Source organism: Taeniopygia guttata, chromosome 4 (genome assembly GCF_048771995.1).
Source record: "Taeniopygia guttata chromosome 4, bTaeGut7.mat, whole genome shotgun sequence".
Taxonomy (NCBI): Eukaryota; Metazoa; Chordata; class Aves; order Passeriformes; family Estrildidae; genus Taeniopygia; species Taeniopygia guttata.
This window is the reverse complement of record NC_133028.1, coordinates 22,010,349-22,035,280: the sequence shown is the minus strand read 5'-3', so window position 1 is coordinate 22,035,280 and position 24,932 is coordinate 22,010,349. Positions and strand designations below refer to the sequence as shown.

Below are 24,932 nucleotides of genomic sequence, written 5' to 3'. Positions count from 1 at the left end.
ATATAAATTCACTAATCCTTTCAGATTGTATCTTGCAAATGCCATGCTGGTGCTTCCTCTAAAGCAGCTAGGTTTTATTTACTGCTGCTGAAATATTTCAAGGGTCTCCAGTTTTCTTGGAGTGTGGAATCTCCATGATAAATTTTCTGGCAACTCTTCCTTGACAGAGCTGAGTATCTTTTATTACTTTATAAGTTTATGAGACGTAACTCTGTGTTACACCTTTATGTTACATCTATGTTACAGCTTTAAGTTATGACCATCTCTTTTAAGTTGAGTTATGAATATTAAGTCATTTAAGTTATGAATATCTTTTTATTTAGTCCCGTGTTAGTCAGTAGTTTCAGGAAAAGTACAAAGATTTAAGAATAAAAACCCCCAATAATATAATATGCACTCAAAATGAAGTGAAAACTCTTTTAAGTACTTCATTTTTTGTACATTAAAATATGTCCTTAGGTATATACTCAATCTGTAGGAGGGTAGAACTGAGTCCTGAGAAATAGATACAGTTTTTATCATCATCAATTAAAGACAAATGCCTGCTTTAAAAATTATAATTAACAGTGTTGAAAAGTCTTGTGTTATAATACAGTTAATGAGTTAAAAGTATAATATCTGACTCAGGACAGTGTAAAGCACTTGTTTGACTGTTAGAATTTTCTTCTATTGGGATAGAAGGGAAAACGTCTATTTCCTTTGCAAGTCCTGTTCATTGAAATTTAGCAAATGCACAGTAAAAAGCAGAAGAGTTCTCCATGTTACAACATCAGGGAAGGGAAATCTGTACAACTGTCCCACTAGCCATAACAGCTCACAGTTGCCCCAAGTTCACTTGCTCTAGCTATCAGAGAGCACATCAATGCAGGAGTTGTGTTGCTTGGTGTTTTGCAGCTGCTCTTTCTCCATGCACAGGATGGGAGCACCACAGCAGCAGTCGTTCAGGTGTGGACAGGGCTATAGAACCTAATTCAAAGACAACAGCAAGTGCCTGGCCTTGGGGACTGCCTGCCACTGTAACAGATAGTGAAAAATTTTGTGAGCAGGTGACTGTGACTTACCGTATTCTGGCAGTTCTTCAGCATTTCTGATTTTGGTCTGAGATAATATGCTGGCGGCACTGCGTTCTCATCCCTGCAGTACCACTCTTCTAAAATCCTTGTCTCTAGCTTGGCCTCTACAGCAGCATCCAGGATCATTTCAAATTCTGCTGACTCAACTTCCCCCGGTATTCGGATGTTCCCATACTTCTCTCCCAATAGGCCCTATGTAGTTACAGAAATGTAGGGATTAAATTTTTCTTTTCCATTATGCAAAAAGCATCCTCGGGATCTGAATTTCCTAAAAGTAAGTCTGGTAGTAGTGTAATGACTTTGAAATTACTAGGAAGGGAAACAGATACTGTGTGACAGGAATTACTATTAATGGTACCATATTAAGCTGTATTTTACCATGATGACTTAGAAAATTTCAAGTAGATGTACTGTCTCTCATAGTACTAACTAGTAGTAAAAATACAAAGGAATTGAAAAGAAATAATTTAAAAATACCATACATACTTAGCACAGTATTGACTCATGTATTATTGAGTTTCATTAGTCATAGGTTAAGATTATCCTCACACACAAAAGCAAATTGACATTGTGGCTTACACCAGCAAGGATTAGTGTTGTAAAATCACAATCTGCTTTGCTTCTATTCTTGTTGTTTTTGCCCCAGTGGCTGTCCACTGAATGAACAGAGGTACTAAAAACAAATTTTAGTACCTCTGCATAAAAGTAAATGTTTGTGAAAGTCAGTTCTTAAACTGGGGCACAGGAGACATTTCCCTTAAAAAAAAGAGGATTAAAATACTGGTAGTGGTGCTCTAAATACACTCTTTAAAAAAAATTATTTCTGTAGTTTACCATCTGTAAATATTTTGTAAAAATATTATTGTAATGTCCTACAACTTCAGAGAAAATAGTGTTATATGTAATTGCAGCAATCTTTTGACAATTTTTTCAAATTTGTGACCATCAGATCAATTCTGCATTAAATACTTGGTCCACAGAAGTCAGTGAGAATTCTTACTTAATTTAAAATGTGATTTTTTAAAAATTCATTCCTCATTTTAAATGTATTCAGCAAAGATCTTGTGTTAATAAGGAGTACTTAATGTGGAGAGGAACCAATAGTATCAGAATCTTGATTTGAATCAGAAAGATCTCTTAGTAAAGTAATGCTAATGCAAATATAGTAGTGCCTGAAAAATGTAAATGAGCATGTTTGTAAATAATATCTAAATATTCATTATTTTTAAACCACTCATCATAATTAGAAGTGTTTTAAACTCTTCCAGCAGAAGAACACCCTGAAAATCAATAACTGCTGATGATGAAGCCTGCTTCAGTGATTATAAAAGCAGGAAGCAGCGGGACACTTTGCTGAACCCAGCTATGCTGGCACACAGCACTCCAGTGGCTCACCATGCCAGATGCTGCAGCCCCAGAGCAGACACCAGAGCAGTCCACCAACACTTCCTTATCCTTCCAGGGAAAGCCAGCTAGCCCAGACCACGCCTGACATTGTGTAAACTAACCTGGCTGGGTTTTGCCTGGAGCAGACTAGGGAGAACTCATGAACTACCATGCTGGCTCTGATGGCAAGCAACTGGAACCCTCCACAGAGGAGCACTGACAGAGAGCTGGTGGACAGGGACAAGTCAGTGTCTGCCCACTGCTCAGGAGAAGGGAAGTAATGTAGGAATTGTGATGCAGTTTCTGACAAGTCACAGCATCCAAGTCCTTCAAGAAGCTTCTCCAATAGAGAGGCTTCAGGGGAAAGCTGAGTTTGCCTGGCTGTCCATTCAGATCCCACCATAGCTCCATTTACGGCACACATCAAGCAGTCATGAGAATGGAATGAATGTGTTCAGCAACTGGAATTATATAATTAATTAAATAAAATGATCCAGTATCTATAATCTAAATTTATTTTTGATTTGTGATCATTCCAGCTAGTAGCTCCCCTCAGAGAGGGCTACGTTGCTTCACATAATGAGATAGCTGGGGAAAATTTTGAAGCTTTTACTGTTCTAATCTATTCATAGAGCCGTGTAATTTTGGAATTTTGAAGCTGCAGAGGTTAAACAAAATATAGCATTATTTTCCTTCTTCATTCAAGTGAGGTTAATAACATATATCATGCTGAATTGGAAAGCTTCTTCACATTCAGGTTGATATAGAAATTTCATCAGTTTCTCTCAGAGGAACTTTTACCTTGTATAGAAATTATTACTTAGAATTCATTAGGCTCCACTTTTTCCGAATGTAAGTCCAGTGGATTCAATGGACAGTTCCCTCAGCAAAGATCAATAACTGGGCCCTTCATTAACAATACTAAAATGTCAACATTATTATGTCTGATTTTAATGTACTGCATTTAATCAAATAAATTTGTTTTGGAATTATTCTATGTACTTTTCTGCTTCTCTGGTACAGGTTATGCTGTTCTCTCTTCACTGTACGATAGCTGAATAATGACTGGTTTTACTTTAAAATGAAAAGACAAGACCTTTTTCATATGTCTCATCTGTCATTTCAAAAGACATTATGTAAATAATTTTGTATTAGGGATTATCCTCCTGACTACTTGAGCAAAACACAATACAAAAGAACTTTGACATGATCCAGCAAACCCTAAATACAATGCTGAGCAGGTGTATAATTTAGAGCAGGGTCATCCCAGGCACTGCACTGCAGCTGTGTTCCTGTTAGAGCCCTAACAAAAGTTACCTGAGGTTCTGGTGTTAATAGCTGACTCAGTGTAATAATTTCAATAATATTCTGGTAGAAAAATTTATGAGCTAGAAAACTCTTAATGGAGTCACTCCTGAGCTTTCTGGTAAATTCAGACTAACCTCTACCTACAGCCCAGTTTTACTGGCCCTTTAATGGAGGTATTGAAACAAAACTCTTTGTTTTACTGGAGAGTACAAAAGTGACTACCACCAGTTTTCTGAAGCACTGTGGTATCACAGCCCAGGCTGGGAGCAGGAGGCATGCTGAGTAGCAGCTGTTTTCTACAGAGAAACGAATGCTCAAATGCTGGGTTAAGCCACATAAACACACCAGGCTCCTGGGGAGCAGTTTTTCACCAAAATGCATCTTCCTCTAGATGCACTGCATGTTTTCTATTAGCAGTGTCACTCGTAGATTAAAAAAAATTACTAAGGGGTATAAACAGACTACATGTATTTGTTGGAATTTTAATCCACTATTTGTTTCTAAGGCTGCATGATAGCCTCAGGATGGGTGCATTTGCAGGAACAGGGTGTGAAAACTACATTTTCCCATGTTAAAAGGGAGGCTTGGAAGTACCTCCTTCCCTTCACTCTTTTGGTGTCATTCTGGTTAAATTCTAATCTATCTGTATAAATGTAATCTATCAGGGTATCACAAAACCACTTAGACCTTAGAGGCCTCAATGAGAAGCTCTGAACTGCACTTTTCCTTCAGGAGCTTCAGTGTCTGAACTGTCAGAGGCTTGCAGCAGCCTCTAGAAATATCTGCCCCATTTCCATTTCCCTATACATTCAAGTAAATGCAGATTTCTTCTTAGAAAAATAAAGAAAAATGAAGCAACAGGATTGAAAGCAAACACAATTTCTCACATCTTCATGTTGTTTTTTTGTAAACAAAAATTACCACTACTTCAGATCCTTCTGAAATATATTATAGTGCTCAACAGTAAGAACCCAAAACTTCAATTTGTGATAACATTTGATTATTATTATAGGGAATTATTTTTAAAGGGAACAGTAATGTGTTCACTATCAATGGACAATTTTATATGCAGGCTTGTGAACCAAGATCTCCCACCTGATGAGTCATTTTCCTCTAATAGTAAAACAACAAATTAAAAACTCATTAGATTGAAGGTGCCTAAGACAAGTAGGCTGAGAAACATATAAAAGCCTCAGCAACCATTTGTGCTTAACGAACGTTTACAGAATTAACACAGAGCAACCTCAGCAGTGGCCTTGTTAACTTTCACAGAATCACAGAATGGGTTAAGTTGGGAGGACCTCAAAGATGATCTAATTCCAAGTCCCCAGCCTTGGGCAGGGACACCTTCCAAGAGACAAGGCTGCTCAGAGCCGCATCCATTGTCATTTCCATCAGGAATGCTTTGTTAAGCCTGAGGCTGAAATCTCTATTAAATGAAGATTAAAAACCTACTGTCTGTACAATAGGAAGTATTTTTCATTCTAATATTCTTGGTGTGGAAAGATATTAAAATTATAGGTGCAGTCACAATAACGACCAAAAGGAGGACACAAAGAAGTTTTAGATTTGATTTTTGAGATATGAGGGATTCACATGGCATGTCATATGATTAGTTCAGACATCATCACTAAAATATTCTTTAATTCTGATGCCATACATTATCTTAAAGCAGAACAACCTGAAATTTTATATATATTTAATTCTAGCTAAGATATTTGGTGGTAATTTTAATAAAAAACAGCTGCCAAATAACAGCAAATTATATTAATTACTGATTGGTTTAATTAATCTTTTTTTATGAAATTATATATTGACATCTGCAAATAAAGCCTTTTGCGAAGTCAGATTTGTAATGTCTTACGTCTTAGACTAGACTTGGCACTTGGTGCTATAGTCTAGTTGTGGTGTTAGGGCATAGGTTGGACTTGATCTTAGAGGTCTCTTCCAACCTCAAAAAAAGAAAAAAAAAGTGTTTTCAGGTACTTGCCAACTTAAGAGCAACATTGTTTTTTGCCATTTTGTCAGCAGAGATCTGATCCAATGATCTTTTGCTGAGTTACTTGGAATCAGTCCTATGTCTTGATCTTTGTGAAGACATGCAACACTGAAGTGCATACATATGGCCTCTCTGTCTCTTCTCAGAGCAGTCCTGGATCGCCAGCTTTTTGAAGCATAAGCATTCAAGACATCATTTTTGAAGGAATCAAATCTAACCACAGCTAATTTTTTAACTTAATACACTTCCTTGTGTACAGGACTAAGCACCTTAAACAATTCGGTTTTGTAAGACCCATGAGAAATTAGAAGTATTACTGTCCCCATGCAAGACAGGGATCTAAGCCTGGGCTGGGACAGGTATGCAATGGTCAGTCATAAGCATGTAGTGAAAGCTGTTTTTTCCTAATTCTCAGCTCTGTACTTCTTACAGAACTGCTCACTAGTGAAGAAAGAAAGCCTTGACTACTTGTGATGACATCCTGAGCAACTCACATTTCAACCTGCTAAATTAATATAAGCTTAGACTAAGATCACTTACTCAAAGTAGAACAGCTCCATTAGGAGAATGAGTATCTCACATTATTGAAGAGGTGCTCAATGTTTCACACTGCGGGCTGAAAACTAGATTTAAATGTTTTTAAAACACCATGGGATATTAAGTTCATCTGTTGTTAGAGGTTGGGAAAGGCTGGTCTTACTGATGTCCCAGAGGTGTCCTTCTACCATTCCCAGGAGAGCTGTGGATTGCAGTCTGGATCATGCCATGCCTCAGCAGGAGGCCTTGCAAAGAAATCTGGTGTAGCTTGTGGGCAACCACCTGGGGCAAAGCACGAAATAACAAAGCACACTCATGGCACAAAAGCCCAGTTTCAAAACCTCCCTGAACTGGAAGAAGGATAAGTCTGTGATCACCAGGTGTCAGCCCCACTCATCAGAGCATCAGTGATGGGTCACAGTCACACGTCAAAGGCCCTGCTACTGCAGCTCCTTTCTGTGCAAGCAATCTCATAGCACTGTATAAGCAACTAAATATTAACTGCAACAGAAACATGAATGTTATCTTTCCACAGTTTGAATGGCTGACAAGGGCTACAAAGTCCTCTGGATCCCTCTCTCCCCTATGGTCACTTACTATTCATTGTCTTCTGTTTATCTTGGGGTTAGAGACCTAACTCCCTGCACCCTCAGCCTTTGCTTCTAGGCTTCCCCCTTTTGTAGTAAAATCTTTCTTATGAAATAAAATCTTTTTTCCCTCTTTAAAGCCATACCTTTCAGTCAAATAGCCATTTTTTCTCAGACAAATAAGTTTTTTTTTTTTCTCTACTGCTTACTGGACGTTCACACACGTTAGTTGATAAAATATATACAGTGGATCAGACTTCTTTAGACAAAAGAGACACACAAAGAAAAAAAGTAAGTGAAATATTGACATTTATATTTAGCACCAGGCTTAAAAGACCTCAGATTTAATCCAAATATGTTTTCTAAAAATCATACTTACTGTAATCAGATTCCAACACCCTTCAATTTCTCTCAGTTGCTGTATTTGTATGTATGGAGACAGAATCACTTCACCATCACTACAAGAAATGCTCCATTGCTTTCAAATCTTAATTTTTACTTGCATGCTGGCTGCATTCTATGTCTTGTCTTTCATATTGAATTTGGAGGTGGTAAGACAGCACATTTGCACGAGCAAACCTCCCTAGGAAGCCATTCAAATTAAGGAAGGCACACAGAATTGTAACATGCTAGCATGTTTACCCTCCTTGTCTGCAGAAATCTAGGCTTAACTGATATAACCAAATAGACAGTAAATCACATCTTGAAAATCTGAAACAATGGTCAGGATACCAGTTTTAAGGGCCATTTAACATCCCATCCTAAGAAATTTAGTACAACTACAGCCTTTTCTGGTTTCTTTCAAGTAAATGATAACTCTGTTCTAACAGTATCCTGTAGAAATCACTTATGTGATATAAAATGTGCAGTCCAGCCAGACATATTTTTGGGGAAAAAAAAAGAAAATTAAAATAATAGGATTAGCTGGGTCCCTGCCTGCCAGGCCTTGAAACCAAGAATTTTCTACCAAAAACAAACAAAAAAGAATGTTGTATTTTAATTTTTTTTTTATAACTTAAGGGAATAATAGCAAACAATTCAAATTCAAAGCTGAAATGCTAATGGCTGAACAATAGTGAATTATCAGATCTAAAGCCAGAAAAGAATGCTTACTTCAATTTATCTCAATGGAATATACATAATGCTTGTTAGGGCACAAGCTGTTGTACCACAAAATGAAACCAAGGTGAAGAAAGCTGTAATACTATGCTTAAACTAAGCCAAGTTTTAGGAAGCTGGAGTAGCTAATGCCCAGGAGATGTCCTTAAAATAACTGCCTCTACTCCTTTTTATTGTACTTCTAGCTGCAATGAGATACAGTGTAAAGACCTCATGATAGAAACACAGGGAGAATGTCCTTAAAATAAATAAATACATTTGATGGCTTTTCTTGCCTATCAAAGGAGAAAAGTTATGTTGCACTGGTATTAAGTCTCCCAAAAATACTACCACTAGAAATTAAAAATATGAAAAAAACACCAAAATGTCATAATCTGTGCTTTCTGGTGTGGCAAGCACATTTCTTTCTCTATCAGGATTTTTTCATAGAGCAGCACAGAGGACAGAAAAAGAAAACAATTCATATTTGTGCTCCTTGTTTTCCTATGTGGAATGTGTTTGGAGAATTTTACCTGGCGTGATTGCCCAGCCTGATGGCCAATCAGATCCACCTGTGTCTAGACTCTCGTGAACAGGGGCACCAGTTGTGAGTTAGTTAGATATGGTAGTTAGAACAAGTAGGTTTGTAGTTTTAGTATCTTCCTTTATATAGTATATTAATGTATTATAGTATAGTTATAATAAAGAAATCATTCAGCCTTCTGAACTGGAGTCGGACATCATCATTTCTTCCCACTGGGTTCGCCTGCATTTTGCAATATTCTGGGATGTATAGGTCAAAGTGTCTTTTAGAGAAGCATTTTTCTTCTCTGCCAAGAGCTGTAAGGCAGTGCAGCTTATCAGACAGAACATTAAAGCTGCTGCAGATCTCTTAAATCTTCTTTCTACTTTTACTACATCTCAGTATGGAAACTTGTAAGTTCCTGATAGTTTTGCCACTGACTCAGACTGCTTATCCATGAAATGAGGATAATGATTGCAAAATAAGCCTTTTATTTTGAGTATTTCTATTTTGATATGCAAAGGATGTGTATTTATGTATCAGCATTGTTGGAACTGTTATTTTACGCTGTTTGTCCTTTCTAGTTTTTCAGGGAAAAATAATACCATAGGCAGTATCAAACATTTTCATTTGCTTATTCTCTATAGGTTGAAACTGTGAATAAATAGAGTTAATTTAGAACTTCAGCTGACTGTAGAAAACACAAGAAATACAATTTTTAATTGAAGTTGCTGAAGCAAATAGGAAACTGAAGGCATAATAAAGACATTTGTGTACTGAGAATTGTTTTTCCACCTGCCCAGATATATATTTATGTTCCCTGGCTTGAGAAATATTGCAGTATGTTGTTTCATAGAACCATGCCCTAATTTCTGTTTTCCGTTTTTCCCTGGAGGTGCTGCAGGAGCACCCTGGGGGGACTACACGAGTTTCAGAAACTCGAGAGAGATCTTGGTTTCAGTTTCATGAAAAACAAAAAGGACTCTTGAACTACTTGTAAGAAAACTGACTGCAATTGGGACTGGACGGATGAGGTGCAAGTGCTGAAGTGTTTTGCTGTGAGTACAGCCCCTGACATAAAAGGTGTAGAAAAGAAGAAAATGATGGTGAAGTTTCTTGATGCTTGACCTGTCTGTCAGAAGATTAAATAGAGCAGCAAAACCTGGCCATAAATGAGCCAATTCCATCAACTCTGAACTTCACCCACAGTGTGGCATTTTTAAATCTCAAAGCTTTTCCCTAGTGGTAGAGATGAAATAAGGATGAGTAATTTCTCAGGACATAGCGTGTAGGAGCTACCAGTCTATCATACAGAGTGAACGTGCTTCCTCAGAAGAAATTCATGGCCTACTTCCTTGATATAGTTTGCTTCATCAGAACTCTCTCCTGGCTGAGAAAGTATCAATGGTCTTCCTCCACAATCTCCCTGTCTTCTGCAGGATCATGCAATATCAAATTAGTTCATTTTGTTGCCTTTTCCTTCATTGCTTATTATTGCTGGGTCTTTGATCAGCCTGAGCATAGATGCAGGTGAGAAAATCAGTCAGAAAGGTTATAATTAGGGAAGAGGTCAGCGAATAAAGACAGCATAGAGGAAGAACTGGAGATTTTGCCTACCTCTGCCTACAGATGTGAGGTGTTCACTTACTCTGATTCTCCTTCAAACAAATGTGTTATTCTCACTTTGCTCTACTTTTGAAATTGCATGGGAGATTTCTTGACAGGCCTGTATATTTTTCCTTTCCCATAAAGCTCAGGACATTTCAGGTAATTCCTACTGCAGTCCAGATTTCTGTCAACTCTCTGACAGGTCCTGTAACACTTGACAAGAGTGGAACTAGGTAGAAAAACAAATCAAACGGGTTAGGTTTTTACTAAAAGACTGTAGCACATAGCCCAGACTGAAGTCAATAACCTTCTCAGTGGAAATCACTGCCCTTCTTACAGAGAATGGGGAATGCACCTTTGTTGGATACAGCGAGGAGATCAATATTGTCTTTTAGAGGAAGGCATGGTGGTGTAACCTTCCCTGCTTTGTAAAATAATCGCAACACTAATCCAAGTCAGAAAGAATTGTGATTTGAAACCCTGTCTTGCATCTCACAGGTGAAGAGTGGCTAACGGGGAAAAGCTTCTCCTACCGCTGCTGTTTAATGTGCCTTCCTGAGTACCCAGGCCATGATACCCAGGTATCGTGGAGTCAGGAAGGAGGAAGATACTCTGAGCCTATCAGTGTGGTCAGCTGGGAGGACAGGCCACTGGTTTCTGGACACCAAACCCTGGAGTCAAAAGTTGGCACTCCTCTGCATTCTTACCATCCTCTTTGGTATACTTGGTATGCAAGAAGAAACCATATATTTATTTTCTGTGAAATATGCTCTTTCTTTAATTTATCAGAAAGGCAGCTTAGTTTCTGCATTCTCATTTTGGGATGGTATTTATGTGTTAAATGGTGAGGCAAAGAGCTTAGATCAAGCTAAAAATGAAATAGTGCCTTTCTATTGGTATATCTTCATGACTTTCCTAGCACTAATTTTTACATAGTAGGTTATTTGACTTCCAATTAATGGTAAGCATACAAACACTGAATGTTAAGTACTGCCTGCAGGTCAGATCATTAGCCAAAAGTTTAAAAATTCTGCAGCAGATGTCCATGGAAATTAAAAAACACAGCAAAAAATATATATATATGCCACTCAGCTGATTGAAAACACTGCCTTGCCTGTGCCATGCAATCATATGACTGACAGGCAGAGGATACAGTCTGCCAAAGCATGTGGCCGGGTGATGAACTGTGTTTCCAGCCATGAGTAGCACTGGCATACTAAAGCGTTTTAAAACAGTTTCAAGCATTAAAGAAATTTCTACACTATGCAAAAGAGCTAACAAGAAAAGAATATGTAATTTAGTCACAATAATTTCAGTCTCCTTAGTTTTCTACACAAATGTTCTATGCTTCATTTTTTCAAGGTGGAATGAAATAAAAAGTTACTCTGAGGTTCTCCAGTTACAAAAGAAGCTTATTACACTGCATTTTAACAGGACACAAGCTCCAAAAAAGCACCTTGCACTGAATGCAAATATTTTAAGAGAGTAGAGGCAACAACTTAAGGATGCATAACAGTATCATTATGAAGAATACTGATACTTTTTCTTATTTTACTTCGTAAATTAACATCTTACCTTGAAGAAAGAGGGATCCTGTGAAATTATACAAGCTGATTATTAAAAAATTAAATAAATAAAAAAAGAAAGAAAAAAAAAGACCCTGCTACTGCTAGCTGGATTTAACAATAATCAGACTGAAAAGGGAACTAGTTTTTTTTTGTATTTTCTGAGTCTGTTATTGAAGAACCAAAGAATCTCTGAACTGGATGTCCATATTTGAGAAAAGGGAAGGCATTTATGCTAGGTGCTAGCAGCACTATTAATATCTCTCTTTGAACTTACCAGCTGCCTGCCAAATATTGTAAATTATGCAGTTTCTTTACACAGAAATAGCATTACAAGGTTTAGAATCCCCTCCATCTCTCTCATTTTTGCAGAAAACTAATGATGGATTTTTGACCTACAGATTCATTTGTAGGACAGACCATTACATTTAACTGATTACAGTACTACCTCAGAAGATGGTTTGGTAAAGTTCTTGAGGGTCATGAGAAAATAAATTGCATAAATCTCATGCAACCTATTTCTTCCTCTACACATTACATAGAATGATGGAAATATGACTTCATGTTAATCTTATTCTCGCTAATATGGTCATTCATATTAAATATAATACTTAACCTTTCTGGAACGCAGCACTAGAAATTGTATTTATGTCAAGAAAAAGAAGTACAGTGGCTTAGCAGAAAATAAGTGCAATCTTCTGACTGGAAATGAGAGTTATTTTTAGACTACATAAAAAACCATGCAGTTTCTATATTACAAGGAAAAGCTGTCTGATCAATCCTGTACCCATTTCCAATGGGCTAAGTATAAGAAACAGGTAAGTATTTAAGATTTAGAGAATCAGAGATGATTCACAGGAAAATACATTCCTACCCCTAAAGCAGATGAAGGAATTCACTCACAATAGCTTAATCATGTAATATCCCCTTTGCTTGATTTCACTTTCCGTGTAAACGTGTTGTTTAGAGCCAAACTATAGGGAAAGGGAAAGACATCCTTTGCCTTTTAGTCTGGAGGCTGTGAAAGAAGACCAGTTTGCTGGGGGGAATATTGCATATTTTGTCTTTAAAATTGATCACTTTTTCTGTTTTGAAAATATACAAAGCTCTGCTTTGATATTTACAGATGAATCTTTCCTGTTGGGCAAGTCCATCTAAAACAGGATTAATATCTGCAGATATTAATCAGATATTACTCCAGATCAATGCCAAGAAGTCCTATGGAGCCATTCCTGATATGACTCCAAATCCACTCATATTAGAGAGAGTTCTTATTTGGATAGCTTTTAAATCAGATGCAGAATGAGAAGAAAAGTAATAATTTGGTATTTCTTTCTTGGAATTTACTTTACTGGAAGATGTGGACTGTTCTGCTATGTCTGGCTCCATGTATTTCTCTTCATCCTCTTAAAAACAAATATATAAAAATAAATAGAGCTGTGTCCTTGAGGAAAATTAAATATGAAATCCCCAAGCACTGATAACTTCTGTTGAATTCCCCAAAAGCACTGGGTAGTTAGCATTCCCCCTGAACTGGATGTTTTAGTATAGACACATTTGACTTACTTTTGCCTCCCTAATTTAAAGCATGTGGTGATTTTCCCAGGAAAGCAAAAGCAAAATATAACTCAGGCATTCCAGACCCTGTGTGTGTTTAGTTTTCACATTAGGAATAAACCTTAAAGTAACACCAGAACTGAAACTGGAGTTGAGGAGATCTAGCAGAGCAGGAGTAATATAATTTGGAATTTTCTCTGAGCTGGAATGCACCCAAAATTAATTATCAACCATTTGTACTGAGCAGAGAGACTGCAGCAATATACTTCATGGAACAATTAAAGCATGCATTATACTGAAGAACACAAAGACACAAACAGTAGAAACATTCCACTCCATAATTTCATACCATACTTCCTCTTCAATTTCAGTGTGATTAAAGGACACATCAAATATTGTAAATTGCTAATATTCTTTTAAAATCCTTATGTAATTCCAAATTTATATTGCTAGGATCTTTAGGTCTATGGAAGCTGAAAGAGTGTTATGCTTCCCTAGGAACTGTTCAGGAAGGGATTTTTTGCTGCGCCTGAATTCAGGCCTGTCAATGGTTTCCTCCTGCCCTTGCCCTGCACTGAAAGTGCAGACAAGAGCTTTTATACATCCCCAGTAGGTCTGTGGAAAGAGGAGCTTCAGAAATATTCTGTGGGTACCTCAGCAGACCAGTGAATACACAAGGCATGATGCAAGAGCTCAGGTTACATTTGTTTAGATGTGACAACTATTGAGGACAAAGTGAGACCAAATTCAAAATGTTTGGTGGTTCTCATATCTCTAAGTAGTCATCTGTTCTCCATCAGCAAACAAGGAAGAGAACTGGTTATGGATACCATTGACAGGTTCAGATTAAGAACAAGCTGCTGGTAATTTGAGAGGGCTAATGTAAATTCCAGTTGCTGTTCAGAGTAGGTTGAGAATATTTTTAATATTCTTTGGCCCAGATGTTTTAAATGATAGGTGAAGATAACCTTTAAGGTTTGTACAATCCCAAGCATTAATTGAGCAAACCTTTACAGGTAACAGACTGACATTTAATTTCCATTTTTCTTTTTCACTTTGCAATCTTTCAGGACATAGTCATGCTAGGACAGCAGTTCAAGCAGATGGAAGAACACCTATGTGTTATAATTTGCAAGATGTATGTAAATGTAAAGGTTCCAGTGATGCACTAAATCCATTCTTTCCTTGGTATTGTTGTGCAATGTAGAGTTTAAGCAGCTCACAATTTAATAAATATACTGCATTTCAATCTTCCCATGTAGATTCCAAAGACAAAATATCTGCATAAAATTTGAATGAAAAGTATTTTCCCCTCATAAATTATTCTGTCGATCAAAAATAGCATGGTATGTATCTACCTACAGTAAAGCTATGAGTATTTAAATGATAATATAATAGGCACTGATTTTAAACAGCAGGAAAAAAAACCCAAACAAAAACCACAACTAACAAATAACCCCAGCCTAACCAATGTCCAAACAACTTCCCTCTCTCTTACCTGAATCAAGTATTAGTAGAGGTCAGGCAGTAGTTAAGAGAAGTAGTTAATTCCCAACATCAGTGTTCACAGGAAATTAGTTTTGCATTTTTTCCAGAACTGTCCCCTCATTGTGCTTATGATTATGTGTTAAATTTGAGTATGTTGTTTCATATTTGAAGAAAAGCTTGGGACTTCCAACTTATTCACTGCACTAATTCAAGGACTATATTTCATTTTCTCGCCATCCAATATTACAATGCAGGCAAAAATTCCCATAAAGAAACACTTTCTAAAATCAGTATATATCAAGTAGCTAATTCTAAATAGTTCCATTTAATAACGGATCTGTGTCTCAATGCAAAAAGTGGTAATTGGTAACTACAAAAAACCAAAACCCAAACCAACAAAAAAAGCTCCAAAAACCACAAAAAACCCTTACCAGCTGAAAAGAAGTGGCACATTTTATAGAACTTTCTCAAGAAATGGCAAGTTGCCCAAAGCCTGCAGTGCCAAAGTCAATTTTTCATTATGTTACTATAAATTAAAAATAATTATGCTTGTTGGAGTAGAATCATCCTCAATTTTTGTTGTAAATGAAATAAATCCCATCTCAGTTTGGTACAGCAGAGTGAAAAATAAATGTGCATAAACAGATTTCTGTGGTTTTGCCAGTCTAGTCACTGGGAGAGCTACTACTTTGGTCCATACTTGGAAAACCTGAAATAAACATTGAAGTCACTGGCTCACTGCAACCTCTTTGCTAACTGTTTCATTCTTTTAAAAATTCTGACTCAGCTTGATTTCTTTAGTAACAATATCAGGCAGGCAGTTCTTAAAAGCTTCAAGACTCTGAGCTGCTAAAATATGCAGCAATAGTACGTGACAAGGTTTCCTTCACTATCAGAGATTTTACAAATCCATGTGTAAGGACACTGGGTGTTGCTACATGAAAACCTCCATGCCTTTCTGTTCCAACTCTGATTTTTTCATCAAAGGGAAGATAGAAAGTAGAAAAATAAACCCAGAAAACTAAATATAGTCACACAAGATGAAAGCTACCCAAACTCTCTAGAGATCTGGGCCAGTGTGTGCTTGTGAAAAACAGTGTCATGACAGCATCAAACCCAGCCAGACTCTGTACTCCAGATCCTGGGTTCTTATGGTAAAACCTTTGTTCTCCAGGGCTCTGAAGCTAAATAAGGAAGTGAGGCAAACAGGTGAATGAATAAGAGCCAGAGAGGTGGTTGTAAGGGTGTGCTAGAATTACAGAATGACCCATACTACAGGTTGTTCCTTGTATGATCTTTGGCAAGGAGAGACATGATCTCCAGCCTTCACAGCAGGCAGTGTTCCGTATCCCTTCCATCCCACCGGATTCTGTGGTTTCAGTTCACAAAATCTTTAACATTCTTCACTTAAAAAAATATTCAAAGACTTGCAGTTTTTTTTCTCCGTCTTATTATGACAAGACTAAGAATTAAAGTTGACTTAGCTACATTTAGTTACAAGGGAGAAAAACTTTGTACCTTTTGTAAAGTATTTTCTTGGCAAATATATTATAGAGAAGAAAATTTGGGATAGTGAAGGTCTGGATTGTTTTGCATTGAAGTCTAGCAAGTGACCATGGAGAGAACATTCAGCTGCACATCAGTAAATCACAGGTGACCTTATCACTCTCTACAATTCTCTGAAAGGTGGCTGCAGTCAAATAGGGGTTGGTCTCTTTCTCCAGGCAGCAACTGACAGAACCATAGGACACAGCCTTAAGCTGTACCAAGGGAAATATAGGTTGGATATCAGGAAAAAGTTTTTTACAGAAAGGGTGATAAAGTACTGGAATTGTCTGCCTGGGGAGGTGGTGAATCACCATCCCTGGATGTGTTTAAACAGACTGGATGTGGCACCCAGTGCCATGGTTTAGTTGAGGTGTTAGGGCTGGGTTGGACTCAATGATCTTAAAGGTCTCTTCCAGCCTAGTGATTCTGTGATATCACAGGCTCAGAGCCTCCTCAGGTTGTCACTGACCTCCAGTCTTTTCACTCTCTAATACCTGGCATACTAAATTGCCCTGGGTTTATGACACTAAACAGCAAATGTTGATCAGAGCAGATAGCTCTTTGCTGCTGCTGCTTTTTTTTAAAGTCTTTCTAGGCCAGCTGATAATGCATGTGTGAGAAGTACAAGAATTAATGAACTGTGGACTCTTAAAACAAGTTGTCAATAATTCTGTTGTGATAGTAGTACAGTCATACCCATCTTGATATGACGACTGATCACTAAAGATCCTTCTTTTCTCTCCACTAATACTGAGTAATCCTTATTACAGAGCTGCCTAAGGAAATATCTGCATAGCAAATGCACAGCAATGAGCATAAAGTATTTTAGAAAGAAGAAAATTACATATTTGTTACTGAATCATGCATGTTAGGATAGATAACATTATATTTTTCTTGTAAAGTAAAACATTTTTATACCCACAACAAAACATGGACCTGCAGAACTTTTCAAGCAATCTTCAAGCAGCTTCATGCGAGTCTTTTGCAGCTCAGGACTGTCCCATTCATCTGCGTCAACACCCCAGTATAAGTCTATGACCTGGAAAACAGTATGCAACATAGTTACTTATCATATGCTCTTCCTTGAAAATGAGCTTTGCCAACATCCTGTGCACTAAGCTTTGCTCTTCAGTGCAGTAAAAAACAATGAATTCTACATCCAGTCCTTACACAGACTGACAGGGTTCCCTCATACAAATGAGAATTCCAGCCTCTTATTTTGCCTTCCAGATAGTCCCTCCTGGGACAGTCTCTCATTTCATAGTCATATGGAGATTAGCATGACAAGTTCTTGATTTGATGCAGTCTTTTATCTGCTACTAGATTGCATATAATGGGTAGGTAAGAATAATGACAAAAGAATTGAAAAAAATCCTGGCTCCATGAAAATTAATGGGAATCTCACTGTGGATCACAGTCAAGACGATGACTTGACATCCTGTGTCCCTTGTATCCACAGGATATAAACTCATCCTGTGCACATGGCTCAAAAGAAAGAATAGCAATGGTTTTACATTATCATACTTCCTTTGTTAGCTGATCTTTGTACTTTGGAAGCAGAGATTGTAGAGATATGCAGCAGCAGAGAGCTTGCTGTCCAGGCTTTCATATTTAGCTACAGACTCAGTTTTATCACCTTAATTAGTTGCAAACAAGCTCCTGGAAGAAACTAGTAATGTTGTACTTATTTGAACAAATTAAGTGATGACCTGTGATTTCATTTTAATTAAAAGGCTGAATTCTTACAGTGGGAAATCAAATTTTAAAAGACAGTGATCATATGTATAAATTACTTTTGGAACAAAACTCATGGTACAGGCATGGTACTCTCTCATTTACTACAGGTTCTTAACATCTTGTACATAACTTTAACAAAAAAAAGTCTAAGTGGATAGTTAAAAAAAACAATCAAAATGTGTTAATACATGACTATATTACAAAATTACAGTTTATTTTAATATTGTTTGTTCTGTGGAACCACTCTGCCAAAAACAAAATCATAAAATTAGCTGTTGTCCAAACAGATTATAAAATCAGCCTGAAGATTTAATGTAAGAAGTAATAATGAGTTGATGTAAAATTAAATTTCAGCAGTTTACACCTGGTTAATCTTCTTGGGAAATTTCTCCTACCAATACCAAGGTTCAAGACCAAATCCTAGAGCTATTTATGCCAATGTGTAATTGCACTACCAATAGTTTCATCGATTATTTCTGCCTTAAAAGTTTGTGACGCATATCAGCGTTTGCTGCAGCAGGCACATTGTTACTAAACATGACAGGTGGTGTCCTGTGTGACTCATGATGAGTGAAAAAACCCATGTATAGAATGCATTGAGTGTAAATAAAGATATTGAGTGTATTTTCTTGGCAGCGCAAGAGTAGCTTACACTGCCAAGAAAACACACTCAATATCTTTACTTTTTACAGAAACTGTTGAAAAATATTGCAGGAACATGCATTTTCTGCTCTTCAAAACTGAATTTCGAATAACCTTCCTATTTCCCTCACTTGCACAGATTTCTTTTCCGTCCTTTCTTTTCAGTCTCATTAGGAAAAAAAATGTTCCCTTCTTCCTCTCTACTTTCTGTTATTTATTAATACAACTTTATTATCGAACTTCACTTTGTATTCATCTGCCTGATTACTTGCATGATGTATGATAAAACTTAAATATTCTCATTATAAAATCCTTCAGATACCAATCTTAGCATACAGTAAAAAATGTTTTAATTACTTGTTGAATGAATTTATTGTGCTGCTCAGGTTCTTCTGAAATGTGAAAGCAATTTCTATTTTAATTAACTGTTCAGAAATCACATTAATTCTGAAAATGAGAAGAAGCAACTCCCTGGAGTACCAGATAATTGCAGGGGCTCTGTGGCTGTTTGTTATTTTATGGGGTAACATAAAATAGTTTTGGTGTTTTGGTGCATGGTATCTTAACATGATACAATTTCGTCCTGCAAAAGTAAATATTTTACCGAACAAACCCTTGAAGACACCAAAAATTTCAAAGTAAGGTCTCATCAGTTGATCATTATGCTAACTAAAATAAATAGGATTCACAAAATTAAAGATATGGAACAAAGAGACAATTATATCTGATGTTGAAGCATGTGTTTACTTCTACTTGGAAAAATTGTGTGACAAACACTCGCTCAAACTTTCAGCAAGGCTGCCAAGGTCATATGACAACTTGTGCCCTCTGCAAGAGTTCCTTACCCACAGTGGACTGACACTGCTCTAGTTCAATCCCACACTAGACACCTAACTTTTCATTCATTATTCAGTGTTTCCTTTTGCTTACTTTAGCTTTTGTCCTACCAATCCTACAGTTTCACAGATTTTGCTTTGGAGACATTTTTTTTTTATCACTTTCAGGAGCTTAAAAAAGGAACTAAAAATTCCATTCATGTAAAATACTACTTTCCTTCTAGCATATGTATCCTCTTGAAAATTATTTGAAACAGTTAATTGTTTTGAAGAAGTGTATGTTGCTAATTAGCTATGTTTGGTTAGCCCCCCCAAATTTTCAATTACAGCTACTTCCTTTAACTTCTCCATCCTCTCTGTATTTCAGATACTGTATTTCAGGTCAAAACCACCATGAGCTCTTTTTACTTTTACTCAACTTACTTGCCTTCTTAGCCAATAAGTGCTTCTTTTTCTGACATAGTTTCTGATACAATGAAAAAAAAAAGACCATCAAGCTAACAAATTCATAGTGTAATTGAAGATAGTCAGTTCTGCTTCCACTCATATGGTGATTGTGCTCAGTAACAGCTCCCACCAGCTGGATGACACCTCACAGATCTCATGCTTTGCAACACCTGAAACAGTTTTGAGTGCAGCAAGGTGACTCCGTGAAGCTTGCAGTAATGCATGAACTCAAATGCTTTTCATTTGGGTCATGATTTATTAGGTAGAGGGTGTCCTGAATAGTGCATTTGTGGTAGCAATATGCTCATTGTTTGGTGAGTAGAAGATTACATACCAGGATGAAAAGTTACGTGCTCTGCTCTGTACAGAGAAATATAAATTTACCGCTGTATCTGAAAATTATGTAATACTTTAACACTGCACTAAAAACTGTAGTCTTGATTTTGCAGAAATTTAGTGTATCAGGATTGGAATACGAAAATAAAAAAAAAGGTCTTACTATAGTCTACCTCACAGTCTCTTTCAAAAGGCTTTGGTACTTTTCCTTGGTTATTTTTGTACATCTTCCTACTTTGCTTACCCAGAAATGTGATAGCTTTCTGGCAGTTTTCTGAACTGTGCCAGTAGAGCTGTCTTTCAGACCTCATATCACATAAAGATGCTGGTGTTGAAACTATGTAATAAAATAATTTGCCTCCATGAATATGAACTAAAGTTAATTGTTCCTCCCCTAGAGACTACATTACAATCTGTCTGAAGAAAGATATGTGTCCTCTCACAAAGAGTTAAATGGATTATGATTTACTTGGAAGAGACATTTCCTTCACCAAGAAGTCTCCTCAAAGATAACAGAAAAAAGGGGTTGATATTTTTTGATGAATATCACATGGTATTAATACAAGAAAAATATTATTTAAATATCTTTTGCTATTCTTTTCATGTACTGCTGCAGCTGGGACTTCCCAATCAGCTGATGAGCTAGGACCTTCAGATGAAATTCTTTTATAGCCATAATCAAAAATCACTGGAATTTACCACCATGCAGATTCAGCAATTCCACTGTGACTAAGGGAATTAAAACCAAATATCCTAATTTAAGAACTTGTTATTTTGATTAAAAACCAGCTGCATGTGCATCAAGAATAATACACTGGGAGGAACAGGATGTTGCATAAAAGGCATTAGCTGTTTCCAAGCTACACTCCGGTTTCCAAGCTACACTCTGGAGAGATGAATTTTTGGGGTCACTAAGTATGCAAGGAAAACTTGTGGATGCAGAGCCAGAATTTTTGGAAAACTGAACATTTTTACAACATCACAAGCTGTATTTGTTTCTCTTAGCAGAGAAATGGTTCCAGGCCTGCTGACATATAAAAGACTGTGAATGAGGACACACGTGATTTAAAGTACCGGTGACTTTAACAGTGATGCCAAACACAACTGTTTTAAATAAAATACAACTCTATTACCAACTGGCTCTTGCCAAAGATGTATATGAGTCTATGTCTCTTATAGAAAGAGAGGAAAACATATACTTACTGAAGCAATAGGAATGCTACTGTTGACATTAAAGAAAGCAAATTCCAAAGTATATAATCACAAAAAAAATGCACCATTTTCAATTCATTTTGGTAATCAGTTTCGGCATTCACCTGGTTAAATTATTTCCCACATTGCAGTGGAACTTAAATATGTTTTCTAGAAACATAGCACAGTAATTCAGATGTAACATTATTTCTTCTTATATACTCTGATTAAAACAGAGGTGGTGCTTTTTCATCTATCCAGAATTTACCTCAAATCTGCTTGTAAAATAATTTAAGTACATCAAAGGCTGACAGAGCTAGGCCTGTTTAGCCTGGAGAAGATATAAACGAGGGGATTTTATCCAAGCACACAAATAACTTAAAAGTGTGTGTCAAGAGGAAGTAACCATGCTCTTATTGGCAGTGCCAAGCAATAGGACAAGAGGCAATGGGCAGAAACTGGTGCACAGCAAGTTCCACCTAAATATGAGGAAGAACTTATTTACTGTGAGGGTGACAGTGCACTGGGACACACTGGCCAGAGAGGGTGTGGAGTCCTCTTCTCTGGAGATACTCAAAACCTATTTGGATGCAACCCTTACAACTTGCTCCAGGTGAACCTGCTTTAGCAGGGGGAATGGACTAGATGACCTTCAGTCGTCCCTTCCAACCTCAACCATTTTGTGTGTGATTCTGTGAAACAAAGTTTTTGTAATTTTCTATTTCAACAATGATATTTTAAAAATGTTATCTGTTCTAAACAGAGTTAATTTCAAGATAAAGTAATACAAGATTAAGACAACAAAACCTACCTGAAATTCCAGGCCATAGTTTTCTCTGCAGAATTCTCTCAGCTTAGGATACACATGTTCTCTTAGGGCTCTCCTTTCTGCTATTGTATCTGTGTTGTGGAAAAACATGCTATTAACAATATTTATATAAACTCTTCTTTTAGTAAGGGATACAGATTTTTCACTTAAAAACGAATCCATAACCCATGCAGAGTGCTAATGAAAATCAAGTGCTGGGATCTAATCCCCAAACTGTATGTTGTACAAACACATGGAAGTATTAGCACGTGCAAATATATGTAAAATCACATAAATGTGTTTGTATGTGTCAAAATTATGCTTCATACACATTTTAATGTTGCAGCATATTAAAATTCAGTGGAGCTGAATTAATTTTGTAATTCAGCAGTCAGAATTTCTTTATTGTTTTGACTTCTATTTAGTTTCCAAAAAGCTGAATTTTACAAATAAGAAACACCATGGAAAAAAGAGATATACCAAAGATGAAAGAGATCTCAATACTCAGAAACAAATCAATAACATGAACTAAAAACATTGTCTCAAATGCATAACTTTCTTCACCATCTTTAATCTAACAGTATCTTAAAACAATTATTTATCATTAATAGCATTATTTATCTTTTACCCAGGTGATTCCTCCTATAATACTAAAGACCCAGTTCTGATATAATGTAATTTTTACCATGCAAAATGACATGGTTTGATAATGAATTGTCAATGGCAATGACACCAAAATTATTAAGTTCAGTATGTCCAAGTTAATCTCAACACATTTATATAAAACATACAACTTACAATCAAATATGAAGTAAATTTGGCTAGCAGTAATAAATTTTATTGTCTTTCACAAGACTATGATATGTGATGGATTTTGCTACATTGTAACTGAGTTGAGACCACACAGAGATGCTAAGTTATTTCCAAAAATAGAACAAAACTGTTGTAAAACCCTAGCTCTGAGTGCCATGTGATGAAAAATGAAGTGTTAACTTATAAATGATGGAGAACATCTACTGCAGGTAACGCATTATTTGTGTAACTGCCCTGGAACAAAACAATAGATTACAACCGATTTGACGTTTCCCATATTGTTGCAAACAAGAGACATATATGGAAATCTAACAATGCTTTAGAGCCACAATCAGAGCCACAGCTGATATACCTGAGTCAGATGTCTGTTCATAGAATCATGGTCACAGACTTATAATGTTTTTATCTAAAAAATCTAGGAAAGTATGAAACTTGTAATTTAAATTTTTACACCAAACGAATAATGTCTTTCTCACTATTTAAGTGTATCTTTGAAATATTACACAAATGTGTGGTATAATTACCACCTATTTTCATGAACAGAAGGCTATCCAGAAACATCCAGAGAATTATTTCTCCTGAAATCTTCATCAAGATAAAAAAGTCTATACCAAAAGGCTCAAAACTACAGTCAGGTTTAATTCAATTTATCTGAATTACCGCAGTTCTTACTTCATAAACTTTTGATGTGGAAAAAACTCAGAGATGCTTTCAGAAAACATCCCCTCTAAGTGAAATAATGTAATACAATGCATTTATGCTGCAATGTTTTAAAATATACTATGCTTATATGTTTTGACAATGGTCCAAGAAGTATTAAAGTGCTTAATACATCACAAGCTTTCCATTTGACTGTCCACATGCCACGCAAGGTGAGATCCTAAATCTAAATTGCAGAGCTCTTATATATCCAATCTGAACACTAGTAACAAGAGACTCTGCTCTGGGCTACATTTGGATGACTGTAGCCTCAGTTTCTCTGGGGCAGTCATTACACTCCTCTCCCTGACACTCCCTGGCTGCACCAGGAATGCTGTGCCCAGCTCTGGGCACCCCTAATCAGGAGGATGGGGAGGAGACTGGAGAGACTTCTGAGACAGAGGCCAAAAGCACGTGGCCTACACAGAGGGACAGAGGGATCTGGGCATGTTTAGTCCAGTGAAGAGTGTAAGAGGGAGCCCATCCAACCTACAGTTACTTCTAAGGCATTTACAAAGATGATGGAGCCAAGCTCTTCATGCCAGAGAGCACAACCATGCCATGAGAGAGGTTAGCCCATGACCTGACCCGAGTACCCTTGCAACCTGCAGCGATCCTCAGGGGAACTTGCAGGATTGGCTTAGTTACCCAGGCTGCCTGTACACTGCCTGAGAAGACTTTGGCTCCTGTCTGGGCTAGTGGAAGCAAAGCTGTAAAGTAGCTGGTGCCAGCGACCCAATGTCCAGGCCATATGTTTTTCAAGGCATTTTACTTTATATTGAGCTCAACCCTCACAAACATTTGGAATGCATTTGGTGAGAACCTGGAATTATCTTCCTGTTTTTTATCAAAAAGGAATCCATGCACACCAAGACCCCCCTATGATGTGAGTCAAAGTGTATTAGATAGTGATGATCAAGAGATTCACTTCACTGGCAGATCTGGCTGAATACAGACACATCCTACAAATATTTAGGAATGGAGTGAAAAAACCAGCACTCTCAGCTTAGAACTGCCTGTGTTAGTACATAAGAGGGATGGATGAATTGCTCCCTCTTTAGGATCCACAGTCATTAATTTTCTGTCATACTTTAGTGTCTAAGTCATCCTTTCCTTGCAGAATGTAGTACACAGCTAACAAGGCTA

The 24,932-nt window shown here is 36.9% G+C and overlaps 2 protein-coding genes across 8 annotated transcripts in view; one reads left to right on the top strand and one right to left on the bottom strand.

Annotated features, from left to right (window-relative positions):
* The window catches only part of NWD2 (NACHT and WD repeat domain containing 2), a 51,923-nt gene that overhangs the window by 8,676 nt on the left and 18,315 nt on the right, over positions 1–24,932 (bottom strand). For 2 of the 4 annotated variants that reach the window (XM_041715694.2, XM_041715695.2), the window contains exons 2-4: positions 22,278–22,366; positions 17,200–17,316; positions 1,062–1,265 (exon numbers count right to left, since the gene is read on the bottom strand). In XM_041715694.2, coding sequence (XP_041571628.2) covers positions 1,062–1,265; positions 17,200–17,316; positions 22,278–22,366 — 410 coding nt within the window. Of the gene's footprint in view, positions 1–1,061; positions 1,266–17,195; positions 17,317–22,277; positions 22,367–24,932 lie in introns of all 4 variants that reach the window. The other 2 variants (XM_030270895.4, XM_030270897.4) reach the window with 2 other exon arrangements.
* Positions 1–24,932, top strand: part of RELL1 (RELT like 1) — a 127,788-nt gene that overhangs the window by 86,776 nt on the left and 16,080 nt on the right. For 2 of the 4 annotated variants that reach the window (XR_012055565.1, XR_012055562.1), the window contains one exon: positions 2,342–23,959. The exons of 1 other annotated variant lie outside the window; for it this stretch is intronic. The gene's annotated coding sequence lies outside the window, so the exon portion shown is untranslated. The remainder of the gene's footprint in view (positions 1–2,341; positions 23,960–24,932) is intronic. One more of the 4 variants, XR_012055563.1, reaches the window with a different exon arrangement.